This window comes from Photinus pyralis, unplaced genomic scaffold (genome assembly GCF_008802855.1).
Source record: "Photinus pyralis isolate 1611_PpyrPB1 unplaced genomic scaffold, Ppyr1.3 Ppyr1.4_LG7, whole genome shotgun sequence".
Lineage (NCBI taxonomy): Eukaryota > Metazoa > Arthropoda > Insecta > Coleoptera > Lampyridae > Photinus > Photinus pyralis.
Window position 1 is genome coordinate 36849006 of NW_022170738.1, and position 24217 is coordinate 36873222.

The window sequence follows — 24217 nt, forward strand, 5'->3', positions numbered from 1 at the left end:
AATACCGTTGATTGGCGTAAAAATTTTTTTTCTCCAAAAAAACCTTAATACATTTTTGCTGTAAAATAATTTGGGGAGCCAATAATCGCATGTTATGAATTTTACATTGAAATCTCTATGATGCGTTAGGCAAGTCTCCACCCTGTACATATATGTATAGGTAGCTTAATTTATTTTCGTTTTGGCGCGAGCGTTTTGACGCAAGTGTTTTGGCGCGAGCGGTTTGGCGCGAACGTTTTGGCGCAGAATCGTTTTGGCGCAGAATTGTTTTGGCGCAAGCCGCTTATATTAGTTACTGTTAGAACACCTAATAACAATTTCACTTCAATTTTATATTCATATACTTTCAGTGGATCATCCCAGTATCTGGAAATTCATTGATGCTCTCAGAACAATTCAAAAGCATAGGGATGTGTTTTATGAACAATTAGTGGCCGGCCAAGAACCTCCGCCAAAATTAAAAAAATACAGAGACGCTGATAGACGGATAAAAACTTTAGTTGAACATTATGCAAATAGAAATGTGGTGGAATATTTGAGAGGCATTGCGCACAACTTTACCTAATTATTATAAATATGCTCGGAAAACTATACTTGTAAGTTTTCTTTAACACAGTATTATTGCCCGAGCACCAAGATTACATCTCGAGGCGCTTGCGCCGAGGGGTGTAAGGTGCGAAGGCAATAATAGACTTCTCTACCGTGGTATATATACTATTTTTTTCACTACTAGCACTTGAAATCCTCTAAATTAACATATTATATTGATAAAAAAGGGAACGGTTGGACAGAATTTTTTGTTTATTAATTTAACATGTCAATCAAGTACGTAGAAGTACCAGTCAAACAGGCCGTATTTTGTTCTGTCATTGAGCTATTTTCAAAGAGTAATTTCGTTCGAATTTTTTCAAAATGTGATAATTTTAGGTATGTAATTTCTCTGGAAATGGCGTATGGTGACAATTATTCATTTTAGAGAACTTGTTCATACGTTTATTGAGCGAAATTTCGGGTTGTGTTTTCTAAAAGTGACAGCGTGACAGTTTTCATTATTGACTACTAGTTAATAATGTTCACATTATTAACCACTTTGAACAAATGCCGAGAAAGCCTACTTTACAAGTGGAAAAAAGGTTAATGATCATGTCATCAGACGCTAGTAGTGAAAAAATTATTTTTTGATATCTTTGAAAATAAATGAAGGCCAGATCGCCAGCGCATTCTCGGTTTTTCGGATTTTTTGGCCAGAACTTCGCAATTGGTAGAGCTACAAGAAATTTTGAAATTATATTCATTAACATATAATTCTGCATAACCTTTTTTCTCTTATGGTTTACGAGATCCTCCTAGTGAAAATGAAAATCAAATGCCAAATTCTTGACAGAACAGCTTCCTAGTTCAAACCAGATATTTAAAAAAAAACTTTTTTGACAGTCTTCCATTTTTTATGTCTAATGAACCCTGCCAAAATTTTAACGAAATCAAAATATTCGTTATGTTGTAAATAGTTTAATAGAAATTTTGAGTTGTAGTGTGAAAGTAGCCTTTACGGCACTCAAAAAATTTTTCCCCAAATCAGGTATAAAATTTGAACAAAACCGTCCAGCCGTTATCTCGGAACAAAAATGTTATTCTTTAAAAGTTGTTTAAAATGAACGTCAACCTTTGACATGTAAAAAAAGATGATCATAATAGCTACCTAGCTCAAGTTAGGAAACTCTGTAACCCTGTATATATAACAATTATCAAAATTAACAAAAATCTCAATATGTTAAAATGTAGATGTGTATGTACATGTGTATGTACGATGTTGATATAGTTTTGGATGCAAACTAATCACTTTTTTTTGCAAAAATACCTTGAGATTTCGTTCGAAATTTTCCGAAACGTAATATAAAGATAAGTAGTAGGTATCGTAAATGCAGTTCAAATTAGAGTATTTTGACCAATTTTCCACCACGGAACAATGTTTAAAGTTAACAGAATGAGCCTCAAACAAACGTTTTTCGAGCTTTTGTGTGGTGATGTTAGCCACAAAACACAAAAGAAATGTTTCCATGGCAAACATTTAATATAAGCATTAAGAATAAAATGAAAACACGATGCCTCGGGTAGCAAGCACGTTTACATGAAACAGGTACACTTTTTCTCTTCGTTGTTATTGAGCGAATGTTATCTTAAACAATACCCTTTCCATAAACACCGAAATCCCTACGTACAGCAAAACGACATTAGGATTGAATTTACCTGCCGCATTATACTAATTAAACCGCCTCGAAAGCTAAACACACAATCCTCGGCGTTTTCAATCTGTAATCCCTCTAACGCTAGCATATTATGACGCAGTCTAATTCGTAAATTATTCTTGTTGTCGGAATTATTTTACTTTAGCCGCAATCGACCGTCTATATATAGGAAATTCGATATGGAATGCTTTTGAGGAAATATGCTTCCAGCTATTGTCAGCCTTTCAATTATGCTACGCCGGTATTGTGATAAAACATTCTCGAATAATGTTAAAATAAGTAATGATGTACGGTTGGATGTAATAAAGAACACTGCAACCACAAATATGCGGCAACATGTCTAACAGTTTTGATCGATCTAGATTTTTGGTACTAAACCCTCTGAAGAGAAGTACTCCCAATTAATCACTACAAATTGGGGTAGGTAAATGAAATGAATGCTCGCGATTTCCATTCTCTGGAAGGGCATAACATGACGTACGTACATTAAGGGAAGATAAATGTTTATCATTTCCATAACAAAAAGAGTTTGCGCGGCAAAAGTACACATGTGTTTTTGCTAAAAGGATTCCTAAAATTGTTATCTGAGGCATTATTGTTACATTTTGGTATCAAACGTAAGTCAGACAGCGCGTTGTAAATGGGGGATAAGAGAAACCGTTTGATAAATATGATATGACTTGAACAAATGTACTGGAAAGGCAACACGGCGACAAAGTATTAGAAATCAGATTTGTTTCTTTTCAGTAGAGTTATTTCACGTTCGGTGTATCACATTGAAGCTTTTAAAGCTTTTTTCTGTTGGCCCACTGATTTAATCTGCCGCATTTAAACTCCAACGTGAATATTCACTTTTACATTTCAATTAGAACACGGCCTGACTGCATTACGTATTCTTAACGACATCGATTTAAATAAGTACTTGAAAACGTGCTGACAAAAGTTAGATTTATTGACCGAAAAACCTCTTTACTTAAGCACATACTGGAATATATATCGCGAATGGCCTTTTCAGTTTCCTTCCAGAATAATGAAGCGAAGAGGATGTGTGTATTGATATTATAAATTACCCATAAGGCTATGCATACGAAGTGCGTGTTTTATATTAACCTCAAAGGTCAATGCAAACTGCTGCCCGCTTGATATGTGTTTTTCCGATTTCTTTTTAGGGCTCAAGGAATCGAATGCCTTGTAAGATCGTAATTAAATGGATTTTAAACTTTTTCGGGCAAATCAATTTTAATGGAGGAGCCAACGTCAACTTCGGATTACGAAGAGAAGAGGGTTTGGAGGATCCACGCTTATCTTTCTACTTCATAGAAGAATGTGTAGTACAATTGTCATAATTTAAAGCACTGTTTCTGAGAGGAATTTTCACGACCCACTATAATGCACCATTGTGGCACGCCTGGTTTCTTATTTAATTATAGGTACAGGGTGAGTTTTTTTCATTTTAAGCATTGGGATCTCGGAAACCATAAGACATACGGATTCGGTTAAATGAGGAAAGAGTTGTCGTTTTAAGAGCTTATATAAGATATGCTTTTGTTTTTTGAAAAAAATCCACAGTTCACTAGATATGAGCGAAAAACAGATTTAGTGAATTTTCATTTAACTGTTGTAGAATCGTTAGAAATACAACAAAATGACACGAATAAAAGTTTTAGACATTTTAATTTAACATGATGAACATACAAATTTATTTTTAGATCTTACAATTTTTGAGTTAGAATACAAACTTTAATTTTTTTTAAATGGTGTCATACTCATAGTTGGCTTTGACTTTTTTAAAAAGGACAAATTTTTCTCTTTATAACGATATAAGGCTTGCTCAATGTACTTTAAGAAATAAACGCCCTGCAGTAATTTTCGTATATTATTGAGAGGTAAGTACCTAAACAGAGTTGGCCATGGAAAACAATATCTAGTGAGATAGGTACTTTTCATTCGCGACGAAAATTGGACAGGCCACTTTTATCTTCATTTTCTACCAAATGAATTTCAAAATATGTAGGATGGGCTAGATTTGGAAACACGACGTAATTTATGCTGGTTTCAACACAACGGTGCCCCGCCGCACAACTAACTGCAAGTTAAATAAAATAGACAGTAATTAAGAGAACAAAAATGTTTCACATGGCAAAATCGGGTTTTACTACTCATAATAATACAAACAGTTCTGTATCATGTTTATTTGTCGAAGTAAGTACAATGAACCTTATATCATTGTAAACAGAAAAAAGTGCACTTTTTAAAAATGTCACGGCCAACTATGATTACCATTTAAAAAAATGTAAGTTTGCGTTATAACTCGAAAATTATAAAAGAAGAATCAATAGATATTAATAAATGTATCTTATTAAGCGGAAAAAAATCTACAATTTTTGTTCTTTGCATATTTCTGTATTTCTAATACTAACGATTCTACAACAGTTAAATGAAAAATCACTAAATCTGTTTTTCGCTCATATCTAGTAAACTGTGGATTTAAAAAAAAAACAAAAGCACATCTTGAATAAGCTCATAAAACTACAACTCTTTCCTCATTTAACCGAATCTCTATGTCTTATGGTTTCCGAGATCCTAATGCTTAAAATGAAAAAAAAACTCACCCTGTATATTTTGTTGAAATTTTAATACAGACTTCTAGTAAAGGCATAACATATCGCATATAGAAAAAATCAGATGTGCGCCGCATGCGCGGAGTGCGCAATTGCAACTTTTTTATTTATGGAGATCTTTCTTTAATATTTTAACCAAAGATGCTTTTAGTAAAAGCAAACGTATCGCACATTGTAAACATCAGATTAATGTGCGCATATCAACGGTATTATTTATCGAGATATTTTTTTGAGATTTTAATCACAGATGCTTCTGTTAAAGGCAAATATATCTGATGTTGCAAACATTAGATGTGCGCATGCGCAGTCAGTACCAATTTCCCTATTTATGAAGATATTTCTTTGAAATAGTAACCATAGATGCTTCTAGTACAGAATAACCTATCACATGTAGTAAAAAATAGAAAACTACAAATGTCATTAGCAAAGGCAAAATATCGCACATAGTAAAAATCAAATGGGCGCATGCGCAAACTGCAAAATGCCAACTTTTTTATTTATTTCTTTGAAATTTTATCCATATATGCCCGTAGTAAAGAAAAATATAGCGCTGAAGTTACCCCCTTATGGCCAAAAACTTTTTACTTGTTTAATTTATTGCCCCATAAACCCTTCTATACGGTTTCATGCAAAAATGGAAAAAAGTAACACTTTTCGCGATATTTGAGCACTTATTTTGAATGTTGAAATTTTTATTCTATTTCTGAGATGTAAAATTTCGGTATTTAAAAAAAACTTATTTATTTTGGGTAGGAACGCGTCCAAGAATACCTTTGAAATTAAAAAAAAATTTTTTTGGTGGGTGTTATGAGTGAAAACGAATTACATACTGAAAAACTGTCAAAATTTAAATGGCACAACCTGTATATTTTGATATTTTTGGATTCTACCCCACTGTGGTCCATTTAAACAAATAGACAAGTACAGTAGAAGGTAAGTGTATAAATCTAATTTTGATGTAGGAATTGTTGTAAATCCTTGTTATTGGATAAGATGCATAAAATTATATTATACAGGGGGTCCAAGTATAGACTTAGTAATTTGAAAATCTCAGTAAATTTAGAGGTTGGAAGTTTTCAATTAAAGTTTAGCGATCGTGTTTTCTGCGTCACTTGAATTCTACAGTGTGTTGAACTTTTAATAGCTTGAAGAAGTCTGGCGACTGGCTGTCAGGGTGGCCAGATTTATCATCTGTACTATGGGAATGCAACATTGCTGAATTACCCATACAACTCATGTAATTCGTGGGACCGGAACGAAACGAACGAATTAATGATTAAAGATGGTTACTTTTATTAATAAGACGCCATCTTATGGATGTTAATTAATTAAAATAGAATAGCTAGAAATAAATCTGGTGAATTTTGAAAAAGGTCGGAGTGTTTTGAAGAAAGATACCCGAAACCAAAGCTTTTGACTTTTCGGGTTTTGAAACAAATGTCACCAGCAGTTCTAGATAGGTACGTTCTTATCACGACATTCAATCCGTATAAAATTGGTGGTGATACCGAGAGTCAGGAAGGAGCTGCGACAACTCCATTGGCTGCAGTCCCAGAGGCCTCTAGGTCGACGGGATTATAGCAGCGTCGGTTAGCATGGGAAAAACCACTTGAGTTTGGGAAAACCACCTCTACCCCTAACAGACGGCGGAGACTGGTCGCCTGAGCTCAAGATTTCCAAACCGCCAGAAGTAGGCAGAATGAAGTCTGGCGCACCGAACCTTCCGCCACCGCCGAGTCACCGAAACCTCCGCCGCCACACCTTTTTATTTAGTAATAGTATGTTAGTCATAGGGTGTTTCCTTACTAATAGTGAGTTCATATTACATACAGGGTGTTACATGACCGTATATTAAAAAAAAATGGATGACAGAGGGTCCAACGTGTATGGTTTGGGAGTCACCCCCAAAGAAGTGGTGAAATTTGGATTTCTTCTTTAATTTTTGTCTCAGCAACCATAAGATGGGTGGCACGTCTTTGAATAGGTTTTCGGGTATGCCCTATTCGATTTTGAAAAATGTTTTTCAAAATTCCTACCACGAAAGGGCGAAAAAATTCTGATTTCGACGAAATTTGGTATCTGGGGGTTTTTGAACATGAAAATCACGAATCTGGAATTCGTTTCTAAAAATTCGAAAGAAAAGTTCAACTGCAAATCTTGATCGGACAACGAAAATGGAGAGAATTCCACGAAATTTGTTGTGTGCATACTTGATGGCTTAAGGAACAAAATTGTTCAAATAATTTTTCAAACAAAAGATATACCGATTTGAAGATTGGTCCTTCCGGTCACAAAGTGTCCCCCGCCTACTAGTGACTGATCCAATTTCGCATGTAGTTAATTCCCCTTCGCACGAAAATTCCGCTGACTCGTCTTCTCGCCGTTCAGAGAATGATATCATGCCTAATTCGCAGTTGTAATCAAATAGTCCTAATTAAGATGACTCGTCTTCTCGCCGTTCAGAGAATGATATCATGCCTAATTCGCAGTTGTAATCAAATAGTCCTAATTAAGATACCTAAGTGAATATTATCACCGACATTTAGTCCCCAGACATTCATAATCCATTAATGAAACAATGCCCTGCAGAGTTTAAACAACGCAGGACATTTCACCGAATGTTCGCTTATTTTATTCTTACAATTTCACTAGTCAAATAATTTATTTGAAAATTGCCCTTCTAAACTTCGACACGTCATAGAATTGCTATGATATGAAATGCCTAAACTGCTCTACGCTCAGAAATCTCAAAATCTCTAAGTTGCAACAAAATTTCGAAAAAAATTATGCAAATGTAGAGCTACCATTACATAATTAATCAAATTCATTAAATTTTTGAAACGATTCTAAAAAAATTGACCCTTCCTTCTCTCACTATAGCAAATTTTGATTCAGTTTGACCTCCGTTCCAAATTTCATTTAATTTTTGCGTTGAAAACTAAAATTTAAAGGCTTGTGGCTCTATGGCTTTGTAGATTTGTCAACAGCTTGCATGAAGTTTGAATTTGGGCAGATATTTTGTTTGAGATCCAAAATTCTAGAACACATTTCTCACATATTGCAACAAACAATAAAAACCTTGTTTTTGAGATTAGGGTTGGACTGTTACCATTTACTTCAGGCACAGGTTTTAAACGATACCTACGGGAATCTTCACAAAATTTGCAGATCGATAGTTCAAAGAATATGCCGGACGGCCGGACGGACTTTTGCTGTTTGTCTAAGCCAAAAGAAAACTTTAAATCCGAATCCGATAATATTAATAATACGGAATTTGTCAGAGTACAGAATTTATTCACAAGCTAAAATGTGTAACACGACAATTTGGCGGATATTATTTCAGAATGTCCGAAGAGTCAGTAAGGGATATATACCTCGTAAAAGGTGGCTATTACGAAGGTAAATTAAACTTTATACAATATACTAGTAAACTAAATTTCGGTAAGAGACAATATAATTTAGTTGCACTCTGGAAGTAAATTTAACTCAGGATTGAACGCTATTTAATTAAGCCATTAGACTCGTCACAAAACAGAGAAGCTCCACTCGCCACTGGATATAATTCAATTAGAAATAGCTCGGACATGCCGGCTAACGTTTTGATTTAATTAATTACGCTTCAATTACCGCATTAGCATTCGCGATGCTGTGCTGGTAAAGGTGTTTGTTCGAGTTCTCGGTTCGCCACTTTGTTAAGCTTATTGTTTTAATTATTTTAAAGTTGCCTCGCTTAACGCCCTATTTACACATGTAGCAGCGATCCCCTTTCGTGCCCGTTTAAAGAAATCCGCGCGGTCTTAAATGCAATTTAAATCTTGATAAAGGGCCGCGAGTAATGAATTTGTGCGCCCTAATTGAATTTATTGCATGCGAAACCTCTGCACCTAAATCGTTATTATATAACGCCGAAAAGAAGGGACGCGTTATGCTTTTTTCTTAAATTTTTGTCCAGATTCTTTATAGCCCCCGTTATTCTTTTCTTAGCAGGTAATTACGAAACTTTATGTACTTTTTCTTAGCACTCTTGAATACGACTATATTAGTATTTATAATTCGTAGTATAAGTTAGTAAAATTATGAGAAAACTTCAGCACTTTGCGATGTTATTAGCTAAGTGAATTATTATTGTAACGGAAATAATTACATTGCGAGAAGCGAGGATGCTTCCCCAGAGATGTTTTAATTCTGTTTTACTCTAGTTTTCTGTGTAACCACATATAGTATGTTTATTTTAGAATTATTGCACCTCGGCGCCCTTCCATTAAACTAGGCCTCTAAAAACAATTGAGTGGCCAGTATATATTTACTGTTTCATAGGAACGGTTACTCCGTAGCTGCTTCACCCTGAACGTCTATTGTGTTGCTTGAACTGTTCATTTGTGAACACGGGTCATTGAAACACCATTTCTATAATTTCTTACAAATTTTGCGTAATTTGGGAAGCATTTCCAAACTGTACTACACATTTCTGAAATATTTCCAAAATCTCCTACACATTTCCACACTTGAGACACATTTCTGAAACAATAGGTAACAGGTGAAGTGAGCTATCTGAAACGACGTTGCAATAGTTTCCGATCACACTAGTTTCTCCATTGCAAGTGGAAAACGTTTCCATATGAAAATCCCCGACTTAAGTTTCCATTGTACCCCTGCGGTTTTCAGAATATCAGAAACGTAACTTAACTCTTACGCAAACTTATTTCCTTTGGTTTATTTTGGGATAAAAGGCTGTTTTCGTTTACTCTACAACAGGAATGTCGTACTCATTTATCATCAAGGGCCACATCATAAAAAAGTCCACATAAACAAATTTTGATTTTTTACTATTAACAAAATAATACAAAAAAAAACGAAAAAATGCAAATAATCATAAAATCGTAAGTACGCGCTCAAGAAAATGTACCGTGTGTCCTATTGTGGGTTTCGAGACCCTGTGCCAATTTTTTGTGAAACAATACCACAAACAGAATCAATCCAACCACGTTTGTTTCTGAGGTCTAAGATACAGGGTGAATATGAAAAATTGGACTTTTTGTGGTGTTGTCATATCTGACTACTCATGTAAGATAGAAAAAGGGTAAAAATTGACCCAAATTTGATATTTTTCAAATGCAACACCTTGTATTGTATGTTAACGTCAATTTTGTTGCATTCTTTTTTGTGATTACATCAATGTATCATCCTATATTAATTATTTACCAGTTTTCAACATTTTGAAATGCCGTGTACCGTCAGCCGTTTTTGTCGATTGGCATCGACTGCTTTAGTTACAATGGAGACAATAAACAAAACAAAACCTCCATGAATCCATGGCCTACTATTTAAAGTAAAAAAGGTTCTTATTGTTTATTGTTTCATCGCTAAAATTAAAAAAAATAGGTTAAGATACATCAATGTAATCAGGAAAAGGAATGATAAGAAATTGACGTTAAGATATACAGAGTGTTGCATTTACTATAAATACCAATTTTGGGTCAAACCTCAGAAATTTTTCGTTTTCACCCTGTATCTCAGAAACAAACGCAACTAGATTGGTTCTGTTTGTGATATTATACGTTTCACAAACCCGCAAGTCTATCTTTAAAAACTGCTGAGATACACTGCAGTCTCAACCAAAATAGGACACACGGTACAATTTTATAATTTACAAAAATCGTGATGGGCCGCAGGTTTCAGAACGGGGGGCCGCATGTGGCCCGCGGGCCGCGAGTTTGACATCTACCCATCTATTTCATCAGCAAAAAACTGGACACTCTAAAGGAATGGGATAGTTTCTACACAGATGAAGATCACAAGTTTCCAACACTCGATGAATTTACAATTTAGTATTTTTTTGTTATACTTTCCTGTTACAATTTGGATACGTAACACATTTTATTCATGAAATTGTTGGTACCATTAGACGAACAATAGTTACAAAAAATAGAATATAAACAAAAATAGAATTGTAAGAATAAATAAAAGAGAATTCGGTGGAATGGAAGATAGACCTTTCTGCGGTGTTTAATATCTGTTGAGCATTAACGGAATTCGGATTTGAGGAAACTAGATATGTCGGGATTTTGCATCATATTATACAGTTGTCTTAATTACAATTGCGAATTCGGAATGAGATCATTCTCTGAAGTCTGGATCGTGAGAAGACTGGTCGGCGGAGTTCAGTGTAAAGGGACACCCTCGTTCTCCTGTGCTTTCGTGGAGAGAGCAATTCCAATTGGTGCGTTTAAAAACATGGTTGACTATTTTATCATAAGTCGTGTTGAAAGGAGCGGTAGTTAGTAGGAAAAAATTGTCAAGTCGAAATCACGTACTTAGACGTGTGGTTGCGAGTATTTTGGTTTTATTGGAACGTACAACGCGAATTCCGTTAGTACAAAGAGAAAAAAACTTTGAAATGAATTAATTCTAACGTATCAGTTTCGCTTAGAAAGATTATAACTACCGTACGCGGGCAAGGACAAACTAATTAAACGCATCAGTATATTTGCTGAAAAAACTGCAAAAAAACTGTTAGATTCATTCTATTGTGATAATAAATAAAATTACAATTATAATAAATTATAATAAATAAAATTATGTAGGCTCCCATCGGGCGCGTTCCCGAGTGACGGATAAAGAGACGCCCACATAGACACCTGAATGCTGGTAAAGTGACTCGCACTTCGGTGTGGGTAGCAACGGTTATAAGTGGCCCAACCTCCCAAGTTAAGGTGTTAACGACCGTGCCAAGGACTGCATTCCCCTCGGATATCGGGCGACCTCGGAGTGGTGGTCTCTTCACGAAGCCCTGGGCAAGCGGTGAGTCCGCATTTCCGCACAATTAGTAGAAATTGTATCGACAACGCCCTTCCGGACCCTTCGTCAGGGGGGGTATCGACAAGCCGGGCCCTCAAAAGGGGTCCGGTAACCTAGCAGGTTCCTCGAAAGAGGGGATGACCCCAGAGCAGGGCCTTATTCAATGACCTGATCCTATTCGCAAGATTAATAGAACTGGCGGACAAAAGTCGATGGCCAGAAAGCGCCAAAGCCTAAGGCTGTGTTCTGGGTCGTTAGCTCAAGAGGGCAACCCGACGTCAGGGACCAAGCATCTCAGATTGAAGGGAACTACCCCAGGGCCTGGACAAGGGCTACCCTAGAGGTTCTGCAGCGCAGTTTCGGGTGCACCACGAACCTATGGGCAAGTCGCTGCGTCGCATTCAGTCGAGGTGCATATGGATGCAGTTGCTGACGTAAAAGGGACCTTTCCTCGACTGGTAGAGTTCTGCTGGTATCCGCAAGGTGCCATTGTGATCGAATGCCAGGACCAGTTGACCTTGGACTGGTTGGTGAGGACCGTCTCTCTTATAAGGCCCTGGGATGGCGCGTCTCTAAAAGTGCAGAGTGACGACAGGGTAACCAAGATGATGGATGTGTTAACGGCTCCCAGATGACAGGGTCACTAATTTATTTATTTATTTAATTAGTATCCCTCTCTTGTTCTGGGCCCTCAACAGGCTTGCGCCCAATTACAGAGTGACCCGCATAATTATTTTTAGAGGTGCCCCTGCAGAAGGTCTTAAGTAGTTCTATACTACTCCGGTATTTACCTTACGAATTAGGAAAACTGCAGGAAAACCTAATTCGGAGTAGTCGGCAGCATGCTCGAAACTGGTCTAAGGTGTAGATTAAAAATGAATTTTACTCAGTATTCTGTAGGTAGTTTTCACCTACAGAATACTGAGTAAATGATGAACAAATTCATTTTTAATCTGCAACTTCATCAACAAATAATTAAAATGGAGCAGTATATCATCAAAATCGTCTAAGGTAATTCTCATCTCTGCCACAGATGAAAAATTCACCTTAACCCAGGTTCGAACACCCGACCTCCGGATTTATAGTCCAACGCTCTACCACTGAACCATAAATCCGGAATAATATCTTGAGGTGCCTTCAGAGGCAAAACCCTGGTTTTAGGACGAGCCTATGGAGGACGTTCTTCCGCAAGGAGGAGCCTGATAGGGTCCTCTCGTAACTGTAAAGACCTCATCTGAAAGATGGAAAAGGACGGAGCAGGTATTTGGTGGTTATCGCTGAGATTCTTTTCAATAGCTCAGATCCAGATTGGAGAGCCGCCACTTTCGGACCACAGGCACATTCTTTTCCAACTAAACCTGGCAACCCACTGCGGGCCCTCTAGGTTTTCCAATCCCACTAACGTGGACTGCTATTTGGCAAAACTATCAGAGCGGTTAGGCTACCTTTGCTCTCTGTCGGAAAGCAGAGCAGGTGGAAGAGGTGGCCGCATTTATAAGCGACACCATAATAGCATCGTATGAGGACAGCTGTAAACTGCGGACATTTGCGAGGAACGAACAGAACGCCTTGGTAGAAGATTAATAACGCTGATCGCAGGACCACATTCAACGATTTAAACAAGGATCATGGAGGACGTTCTGTATGAACATGGAAGGTCTTCCAGGTTCTGATCGGCTACGGCGCTTGATTGCAGGCGAAATCTACATAGATTAGGTGAGTCTAATAGGGTAAGATTGATGCCAGCGCACTGCGCAATAGAGGCCAAGAGAAGGGCGGATAAGCAATCGGACTGACAGTCCAGGATTTTTTTGACAAGGCCCCTTGCCAAATCTGGGATTCTATCACCTTCACATCATTTGGCTTGTAGGAGAGCCCACGGCCGGTTCTGTTATGAGTCAGATGAAAGTACCGAGCACAGGGTCTGTCACTGTGAGGCCTTGATCAGAGGCAGACAGTTATCTGGAACCGGGGAAGGTGAAGCAACTTAAGAGTCCTATTGTTTATTAAGGGTAACGGGCACAATGGGTGTAAGTGCTGCCCACGAACTTATAAATTAAGATGGACTGCTAATACTGAATTGACAAATGACACCTACATGAAGGCAGCCATGATGTGCACTCACTTGGCGCGAGATTCAAATCAACTAATAAACAACCTCACGTTTTCTAAATAAATTACTGTGACACATGTCATTTTCCAAGGCTGCAATAGTCTTAAAACTTAAGCACTAGAAAAATTTCCCTAGAAAATAACTAAAACGTGCACCACATCATGGCCGCGCCCATGCTAGGGCCATTTCTACTTCTATGCAACTGTTTGATCAGCAGTCCATCTTAATTTATAAGTTCGTGGTGCTGCCTGATCGGATTGCGCTTATGAATAGAATAGAATATCATAGTCGAGAACTCGAGGTGATGTCATTTCGATGAGAGACCGCTACCGGTGTGGCTCGTTAAATGTCTTTTTTGTCCCTAAAAGAAATGTGTCTCCATGGGGTGACCACTTATTGTGAGCGTTTATTTAAGAGTTTTCTTCGGGCCAGATATTATGAGAACTTTTTTTATAGTACGTACTTTGCAGGACAAAATTTCCGCTGTAACTTTGATTACGCAACTTTATATTCTGTAATGCATATTTACCGCAAATTAATTAGCGAGTATCAAGATCTTGTAGTCGAAAGAGCACGCTCTTGTAAATTATTTAACACACACAACTACCAATTGAATTTAATTACAGGCACTTCATGTTAATACTATATAAAAGCTTTTAGTAGGTACATTATGGTTGCAATAATAAACCACCCCGAGCAATGTATAAAGTCGATATAGTGTTTTAATATTTTAAAAAGTTTGTTGAAGCATATTCAAAATTTTATACACGATGCAAAAAATATCAACCGCTTATTTTTCCTTTTCAAGTGTTCTCGTGCATATAAAAACCGTATACAAAGCCTAGCAGCCTTAAAGTTCAAAGTTGAATTAATAATCTCTTCTGCGGTGGGCTACCATTTTTAAAGTTTAAAGCTTCTTAGTATGTCATGTCATTGTAAAATTCGATCCGTTATTGTGAGATATTTAAATGTATCCACGACATTTTTCCTGGCAGGCTTTTATGGTGGAATTTTAAGCTTGTCGGTTATCTGAGTACATATTTCTCTAGTGGAAAACTAGTTCGGAGCTTGCAAAGGTTTTTGCCTTGAATAATAGGTCATAATCATAACGTATGAAGGGGACAGAAAAAGGCGTCGCGGCAAATATTGTTAAAAGGGTAATATTCCACTTTTCCGCATTTATTTCTAATAATACAATTGACATTGTACTGCATGCTCTTAGTAGAGGATTTTTTGCCCCTCAGTTTGCTTTCGGAAACACGTCTTTTAATCCGGCTCATATTTAATAGCACCGATCGTTGAATTGGAAAAAATGGAAATCGGTTGGGGAGGGTTTGACATCGCTGTCGCTTTTCGTTCTCGAGTTAGACGAAGAACAGACGGCCGGATAGACGGACAAAGCCATAAAGAAACTTTTCCTTTCGAAAAATTTTAGTTATTGTAGATGGTGGAGACTCGTAAATTCCTTCTATACACACAATCAGACAGAGACTATTTGGCTGTCAAACTTCTTCGTGAACCTATACATAAGGCTCAACCCCTGGTAAAAAAGGAAGGTTGTACACTGCCTTTTTTGAGGCCCGAAAAAAAAATTGTCTCAGATCGACCCGGGAAAAAAATTTCTTATAGAATGTGGCCTGTAGAATCCATAATTTCAAACAGTTCCAAGATTGGGCTACTAGTTCAAAAGTTACAGCCCTTTGAAATTTCTTTCGAAATTGGTTTCTAGTCTATAACTTTTGATTGAGAAGTCTGATCGAAAAAGTACGAATTGTTTTGGATTCTACGCACAAAAATTAATAAGAAAAAGTGTTTTCCCGAGAAATTTTGGTGCAGTCGATTTTTGGTAAAAAAGGAAGGTTGTACACTGCCTTTTTTTGAGGCCCGAAAAAAATTGCCTCAGATCGACCAGGGAAAAATTTTTTCTTATAGAATGGGGCCTGTAGAATCCATAATTTTAAACAGTTCCAAGATTGGGCTACTAGTTCAAAAGTAACAGCCCTTTGAATTTTTTTTCGAATTGGTTTCTAGTCTATAACTTTTGATTGAGAAGTCTGATCGAAAAAGTATGAATTGTTTTGGATTCTACGCACCAAAATTAATAAGAAAAAGTGTTTTCCCGAGAAATTTTGGTGCAGTCGATTTTTGGTAAAAAAGGAAGGTTATACACTGCTTTTTTTGAGCCCCGAAAAAAAAATTGTCTCAGATCGACCCGGAAAAAAAAATTTTCTTATAGAATGTGGCCTGTAGAATCCATAATTTCAAACAGTTCCAAGATTGGGCTACTAGTTCAAAAGTTACAGCCCTTTGATTTTTCTTTCGAAATTGGTTTCTAGTCTATAACTTTTGATTGAGAAGTCTGATCGAAAAAGTACGAATTGTTTTGGATTTTACGCACCAAAATTAATAAGAAAAAGTGTTTTCCCGAGAAATTTTGGTGCAGTCGATTTTTGGTAAAAAACATGGCTCAACCTAAGGCTCCTGACTCCTGTGCTGCAGGAAAGGGCGAAGAAGATTCAACTGATAATTATGTTGTGGGTAATCCTAACCCGCAGCGCGGCAATTTCAACTAATTGAATTGAGATTGCAGAAATTAGCATTATGTATAATGCAAACATATAATTTTCAGCTGATTTCGCTCTTATTTGCGTATTCATCAACAAAATGAAATAATTACAAAAGTAGGCTATTTGTTCACACATTGTGTTTAATTTACGGTCGAACGCTATGACGATGGTATTAAATAAAAGCAATTACATTGTTAGTTTCGAACAAATATTTGCGAATTTCACTGTATGTGTCTGTTGCAGCTTTCAAGTTTGATTTTCATAACATTGGCACCAAAGTCGTTATGTTACGAGGCGTTATCTAAAGAGGAAAATCTGAGACGGTTCCTGTTAACAGAATACGAACCCAAAGCCCAGAAATTCTACTACAATCATGTTCATACCGAATGGGAGCATTCCCTTGATCTCGACAACAAACAGAAGGAGAAGGCCAAAGTAAGACAATAATAAAACAAAGTTAGAGCTCGCCTAAATTCTTCGCAGATACAGGCAACATTAGTGGCGGCGAGGTTCGAGAAGGATTATTGGCAAAGATATTTTCGCCATCTAACACCGTCTGATTACCAGGACGTAAATATTCAGCGGCAAGTCGCGATGTTAAAGGAATTGGGTATTGCGGCTTTGGACGATTTTAAATTTCTGAAGGCAAATATTGTTCCGGCGTATTTACCGGGAATTAAATTATAAATTTGCAGCTTTCGAGTATACGATCCAATATGATGAATATTTATAGTACCGCTAAAATTTGCCCTTATCGAAAGAGAAAATGCGATTTGAAAATGGAAGGTTTATCTTTAGATCCAGGTACGTCTAATTTATCATTGAAGTTTACTCCTAAGGAAACCTTTATATACAACTACTAGGCAAGGGATTTTGTCCCAAAATTATAAACATATATAAAAAGCTGGAGAAACCGCTTGGAGATTATGACTCCGGGATTGTCGCGGTCGCCAAATCCAGATATACCTCAAAATTTTCCGAAGATACCTAGGCGTGGTGCGGGGTAGCAAGGGGTAAAAAGAGGTGGAAAATTAACCTTGCCCGTATCGCTACCTCTGAGCATCCCCGGGGAATTTCGAGAGCAGATCTGGACTTTGCGACCGCGAAAACCCCAGAGTAACCATTCCCGAAAAGTTTCTCAGCACGGTTAAGTTTTTACTCGACCGCACCCCCGTAGCGCCACTCCTAAGCATCACCGTGCAATTTAAAAGGTAAATATAGACTCGGCGACCGACGGCGAAAACCCCCAAGTAAGGATTTTCGAGAAATTTCCCGGCACTGTTCATTTTTGACTGAACTGTACCCCCCGCCACTTCGTAGGACCCTCTCTGGGCATCACCGGTCAATTTCGAGAGCAGATATGGGTCGTCCCTAAAACACCGAGCAGCTATTTCTAAGCGATTCCAACTTTTCATATATTGCTGTGACCCTTCTTCGGCTGATGTGTGCACTACCTCGGCGAAAATGAAACCGTACACAAAACACCTTAAACCTAACCGGCTCTCTAATTAAAACTCTCTCAGAATACTCGTACATCCGAATCCCGTTACAGTAAAAAAAATTTAAAATAACCCAGATTTTAAGGCAAGCAATGGCCACGATTAAATTCCTTTGATTCCAAAAGGATCACTTACACCAATTTTAAAGATATCTGAAGTGAACACAGGGTACGGATCAACAAAATTAATCATAATTAAGAATGAGAAATCTATCTGGATCGGTAAAGGGGTCGAATAAACACACGATTTGCATGATTTCACATAAACAAAATTTATTTTAGTAAACATAAAATCCTAATTATCAAAATTGGACAGCGTTCGTTTAAACATACCCCGCCAATTACGAAAGAAAAAATGCACTAAACAAAAAAAGGGACGCACTAGATTGCTCTTCTTAACAACCCTTCCAAACAGGTTGCAGAAGCGTTGATTTTATTCAAATTTGAATTAACTGTTTACACATGACTTCAACGAAAGCTGCTACCCTAAACTGTTACGTGCAATTTCTTTTATTTATTTATTTCCCCAGTATTTAACGTGTCTTCCCTCCTTAAACTAATCGAAATTTTTCACCCAATCGCCTGAGCGTGGCAACGCGACAAACAAATCGAACCCTTCCTACAGGATGCTTTCTCCAGTCCCGTAGGCAAACTTGACGTGGAATTATCTTATGTAAAATACATTTTCTACCAAAACAAACAATTTTGATTAAAATGCATCTCTATCTTTAGATAATTACATCCACTTTTTATTAAAAAAAAGTACCCCGAATAAATTAAAGCTGAACTATCACATAAATGATTTAGCAAAACAAAATTGATAACGAAAATGAGATAAAATTTCCCTATACTTAATAATTCTAGGAAATGATCTTTTTACAACGAAACAAAATAAAAACCTACCTCGAATAAAGTTAGATACGCAATAATTTCTCTGATCATACCCTCATATGCGCTTGAACACTTGTATCGGATCATATATAATTGAAAAATGTTGCTAAGATAACAACTCATATTTTTTCGCCCTGTATCTTCGCAACATAGCGCTGTTTCAAAAATCATCACAAGATAATATTCTTAGTCCAAGTCCAAGGAATAACCTCGTGCCGCATGTTTAACAAACATCCTGTATACAAAACACTTTCACTTCATTTATTGATTTTACTTCATGTAATTTCACTTACATTGGAACTGGACAAGTAATACATTTCTTCTTTTTCTTTCCCTTTTTCCACTTTCGCATCTTGGCGCTTCTTATATTGACTTGCTCTCCTTTAAATATTTCTCCAAATCTTTTTCTTACACTTTTCGTATTTATCATTTGATTATTTTTCTCTCTTATTACCTTTTATCGCTTTTGTCGTAATATATCTTCTCTCCTTGGTTACTTCTTCTTGCAGATTTGTCAATTTCTTTTTCTATTTCCAATGACTTCGAATATTTTAATAATTCTAATTCTTCTTGACGGTTCGTCTCCTTTTCTTGTATTAACTTGAAGGTGACTCTCCTTAATTCGTCAAATGATCTCGCTCTAAAATAGCCATTCTCTCTTCTTCTTTCCGAAGTTTCCAAGCTAACTCTTGTGCTCTAGGGATATCTTCTCGAGGTTTGATTATCTTTTCCCATTTCTCTTTAGCTTGCCCTCCTACCTTCTCCAAACTCTCTAAAACAACCTGTTAACGCTCCACTCTTTCTTTTGATTCATCCTCTTTAATTTCTTCTTTGTTATAAATATCTTTGGTTTTTCAATTTTCATTTGCCGTACTACTACTCATGTTTTCGTTTCTTTCTTTATTTTAATTTTCTGGAAATAATTTTTTCTAAAGTTAATTAAATTTGTTTGCTCCTGAGATCTTCGTAACTTCCAAGGGACTAGTGGAATTCCCGTTGATCTCACCTTTTCTCATTACTTCTTCCATTGGTGTTGTTTCTCGGTCTTTCTTCTTCATTTACCACTTGAATTCTTTCAAATTGGTTAGCAAGTTGTGTTATAATGTTAACTCCAGGTCCAACTAGGACATTTTCTACTTCCCTGAGGGAGTGACGTGATTCGACTAGTTGAGCATCTCGTATTAAGTGAATTGTTTTGTTTACCCAATAATTTTCTAAATGAATCTGTTTCTTTCTAAGTTCTTCAAGTACTTTTTTAAGCATCCCTTTCATTTCTCTTCTCGCTTCTTGTTGTGTTCTGCTTTTATTCTTACCTTCTTGTATTGCTCATATTTTCTTCTCCATTTTAACTTAGCTTTGGATAAGCATCGCGATCGTGTTAGTCAATTGGTGCAAATTCACTTGGTGCCTGGCCGGTTTGTTGTTTCGTCACGTTGCCTTCACTGACCCTCATTATTGCTTCTTCACCTGATCGGGGTTGCTCTTGTTGGGGGAATCCGCAATGAATTTTAAAGCACACACGACAATTATTTCGTCGAACTGGTGGCTCAGTTTTCCATTATAATTCGGAAATTAAGTTTAACTTTCGCAATAAAAATATATCGTACGATGCCGTGGCTGTTAAATCTTTCGTATACCTCGATTATACGGATTCGTCTTGAAAGTTGGAAATAAATGTTACACTACCTAAAATGCCGCGCACGACGAACGACAGTTCCGAGAAGAATCTCTCTTTCTCCTACCCAATTTTTACTAATATAGTCGTCAAGTCCAAAAACGGAAACGGGCCCGACGCAAACCAAGCTTCGGCCACTTTTTTTAAACGTGGCAAAAAATTCGTCCTTCATGCTCCGTAAGAATGATCTTTAGCTTTAACCAACATTTCTAGAGGAAGACCCTGTACTCTAAAATACTCGTTGCGCGTCTCTTTCTCTCTTTCCTATATTGCCATGCTGGTAAGGAAAAACGGAACCACCGCAAAAGTCGCAAGTAGCGTCCCTTCTAAACCAATCCATGAGACTTGATTCTTATCTACTTGCCGGCTCTGAAAAAGAGAACCAATGAAGCTGTACGGTTCACTGCTGTCTGCGCTAAAAAACCCGCTCAAAACCCGTTGTTATCGCTACCAAATCTACTCTTACTCACACTTCATACGGAGCGGTACATAAAATTGAAATGCTGTGGCGGACTCCCGTTGCAGTTATACAATTTATTACAGCATTGTTGCAGCTCGTTGCTCATGCGTTATCCATTGCCTTTTGCAGGACTTCCAAAAAAATTTGCGTAAAATTAATCAAAACATTGAATTTGTAAGCCTCTTTATTTGTAGCTGATTGATGATCAGGTCATGTCATAAAGGAAAGTAGAATACCTTGACCTTTAGTCACTTACTTAATATTTTGAATATAAAATTATATTCAAAGCTTAAACAATGGATCTATCCTTACTGTTTAACTGCAATTTCATGAATGGTGTATAAGTTAAAACTAAGGATTAGTTTAAAGTGTTTAATTATCTAAATCTCCAGTGACAAAAAGGTAGATTGGCACTCTTTTCATTAACACTAGTGCTATAGGGCTATAGCACATTGATTATATTGCTTATACGCGAGCTAAACTCTCTCGATTTAATGCCAACCTATAAATCTCATCCCGTGTGGCACTTTTACAACAACCACTAAAATCCATAATGCGGCTTACAACCCCCCGAGGCCTATCTAATTATTAATTTTTTCTCCCGTTCCTTGCAGAAATCGAGTCGATTATGGCAATCTCGACTGATTACGATGAGTTATTGTATACGTGGGAAGCGTGGAGGAATGCGACCGGACCAAGAATGAAAGAACAATTTAAAATTTACGTGGACCTTTCCAACGAAGCGGCAAGGGCTAATAGTGAGTAAAAAGGGCGCGTCTCTCTCTCTCCTTGAAAATTTGTTCGTCTGTAAATAATTTACAATATTATATGCGGCTGCGAAACCTTTTTATAGATTTTAGTGACAGAGGAGCAATGTGGCGAAGCAAATTTGAATCCCCCACGTTTGAGGAGGATTTACAACGTCTTTGGCTGGAAGTGAAGCCTTTATATGACGAACTACATTTATACGTACGCAATAAATTAAAGTTGGTGTACGGCGATCGCCTGGATATTGGGGATGGTTTAATTCCTGCCCACGTTTTAGGTTAGCAAAATCGTAATTATGCGTTTACCACATTGTTTTGCTGTAGGAAATATGTGGGCGCAAAATTGGATTCATGTAAGCGATTTAGTTTTACCTTTCCCGGATGCCGGAATAATCGATGTTACGGCTTCTTTAAGAGGGAAGGGTTACACGCCGTTAGGGATGTTCCAAACTGCCGACGAATTTTACCAATCTTTGGGTTTAGAGTCAACTAGCATGTCGTACAATGTAACCGCTGGAGCTATGATTGAAAAACCTGCAAACCGGAATGTAATGTGCCATGCATCTGCTTGGGATTTTCATAACGGTCGGGAATTTAGGTTGGTTTTTATTTCAATGATAAATCGCTCACCGAGTTCAACATTTGAAGTTTAATCCTATTTAGCCGTATGTTTTCATTAGTAAATATTTAATGTGGAACCTTCACAATGTATTAACTAGAGCTGTATGGGGTTTCGAAACATAACTAACTTCTAATTAACTCGACCCTCGCATACGAGCGTATATAAAAATACCACCGAATTACAAAGTAAACATTCATTTGGGATATTCAAGCGTTGAACTAATCCCGCAAAAAATTTCGATTAATTAATTTTGTGGATAGAATTAAAATGTGCACTCAAGTTAATTTTGAAGACTTCATTACGATCCATCACGAATTGGGGCACATACAGTATTACCAACTGTATAAAAATCAACCTCTAACCTTTAGGGACGGCGCTAATCCAGGTGATAACCCAATTTCCTTAATTGCAATTTAATTCTTTCGGTAAAAATAGGATTTCACGAAGCAGTCGGCGATACGATTGCTTTATCCGTTTGTTCCACGACCCATCTGCAAAAAATTCATCTCATTTCCGGCAATCAACTGACGCCCTCATCAAATTTGAATGCTCTCATGAACATGGCTTTAGAACGAATTGCCTTTCTACCCTTCGGATTACTAATAGATAAATGGAGATGGGACGTGTTTAGTGGAAAGGTTCCACCCGAAAAGTGGAACTCGCACTGGTGGCAATACAGGTGCGTAATCTCCAGTAAATAATGGAACCGAGATTAATTTTGTTCATAGGGAAACCATACAGAAAGTAAAACCGCCGATATCCAGATCTGACGTGTTAGATTTTGATCCAGGATCTAAATTTCACGTTCCAGCTGACACACAATATATTTCGTGAGTTTTCCGAACATTTTACGAATGCAAGCGTGAATTTCGAAATGCTTTAGTTATTTCGTGGCACACATCTTAGAATTTCAATTACATAAGGCACTATGCATCGCCGCCGGCCAATACGACCCGTCCGATAAATTACTCCCGCTGCATAAATGCGATATTTATGGGTCCAGGAAAGCCGGCGAGAAATTGAGGTTTGTTCAAAAATGGGCACTTCGTATTAAACGCGTTTTTCGTTTCAGGGCAGGCCTTTCGCTCGGATCCAGTCGACATTGGAGTGTTGCGCTAAAGGAAATTACGGGTGAAACTGAATTATCTGGGTCAGCAATAATTGAATACTTTCAACCCCTTTATCAATATTTGCAGAGAGAGAATTACAAAATTACGTTACGCATTTGAAAATTATGTCACCGCATCCCGATTTAAATTTGTACTCTAGAAACAATTAAAATTACAAACAAATAGGTTTCCTGTTACTGAGGTACAGCCAAAACCACTCGATTAAGTTGTGTAGGTATTTGATGGAGGTAGTTTAATGGTGTCGCGTGTAAAGCACCCCCTTTCATTTTTCAGGCGTGGTGTTTCAAGTGTCACTTGAGTATTGTGAATTTCATCTCATTACACTTACAAGTGTACCGAGTAGAGTTGAAATATACATTTCATTTCTCTGGCATTTTTAATGCAACTCCTAGGGACATTTTGTGAGTAGGTAGCTTCAAAAATATGCTGGGAATAATTTAAAAAAGAAGTTGCAAATATTAAACCTTATATAGAGGATGGCACAGCATTGGGATTAAAAGAGAAAATTATAGTTAACTTTTTAAAATAAATACTCATTCGTAAATTAACTTTTATAAGGCAAATAAGATAGATCTATCCTATACGAAAGCATTTTATTTCAATTTTTTCCGCCGGAAGGAGAAGTGTTTTTTTATAGGTAAAATTGTCTCCCAGACAAATTTTAATCTGAATGATGGACACCAATGTGAGGCGTACAATTTCTACACGCTCATTGTCAATGCGTTTTTGTTCTTTTAAATACTTCTGGTGGTTTCCATAAGGGTTTCTATTACAGCCGTTTAGAGGGTTTAACCTTACAGTACGATCAGACCGTGGAAACCTTGCGTCA

At 37.1% G+C, this 24217-nt stretch overlaps 1 protein-coding gene across 1 annotated transcript; it reads left to right on the top strand.

The window, feature by feature from the left end:
* Window positions 1-16489: 16489 nt before the first annotated feature.
* LOC116177180 (angiotensin-converting enzyme-like) lies at window positions 16490-23608 on the top strand. The gene is made up of 12 exons (XM_031496075.1): window positions 16490-16538; window positions 16589-16780; window positions 16829-16990; window positions 17041-17149; window positions 21484-21627; window positions 21723-21914; window positions 21961-22234; window positions 22519-22643; window positions 22694-22937; window positions 22987-23088; window positions 23142-23282; window positions 23331-23608. The coding sequence occupies exons 1-12, from the start codon at window positions 16506-16508 to the stop codon at window positions 23485-23487; spliced, it is 1875 nt and encodes a 624-aa protein (XP_031351935.1). The 5' UTR covers window positions 16490-16505; the 3' UTR covers window positions 23488-23608.
* The last annotated feature ends 609 nt before the right edge of the window (window positions 23609-24217 follow it).

Coding starts and splice junctions, on each gene's coding strand:
- LOC116177180 (XM_031496075.1), top strand. CDS start 16,506: ATGACGATGGTATTAAATAAAAGCAATTACATT. Junction 16,539..16,588: donor TAAATAAAAGCAATTACATT/GTTAGTTTCGAA, acceptor TGTCTGTTGCAG/CTTTCAAGTTTGATTTTCAT. Junction 16,781..16,828: donor AACAGAAGGAGAAGGCCAAA/GTAAGACAATAA, acceptor AATTCTTCGCAG/ATACAGGCAACATTAGTGGC.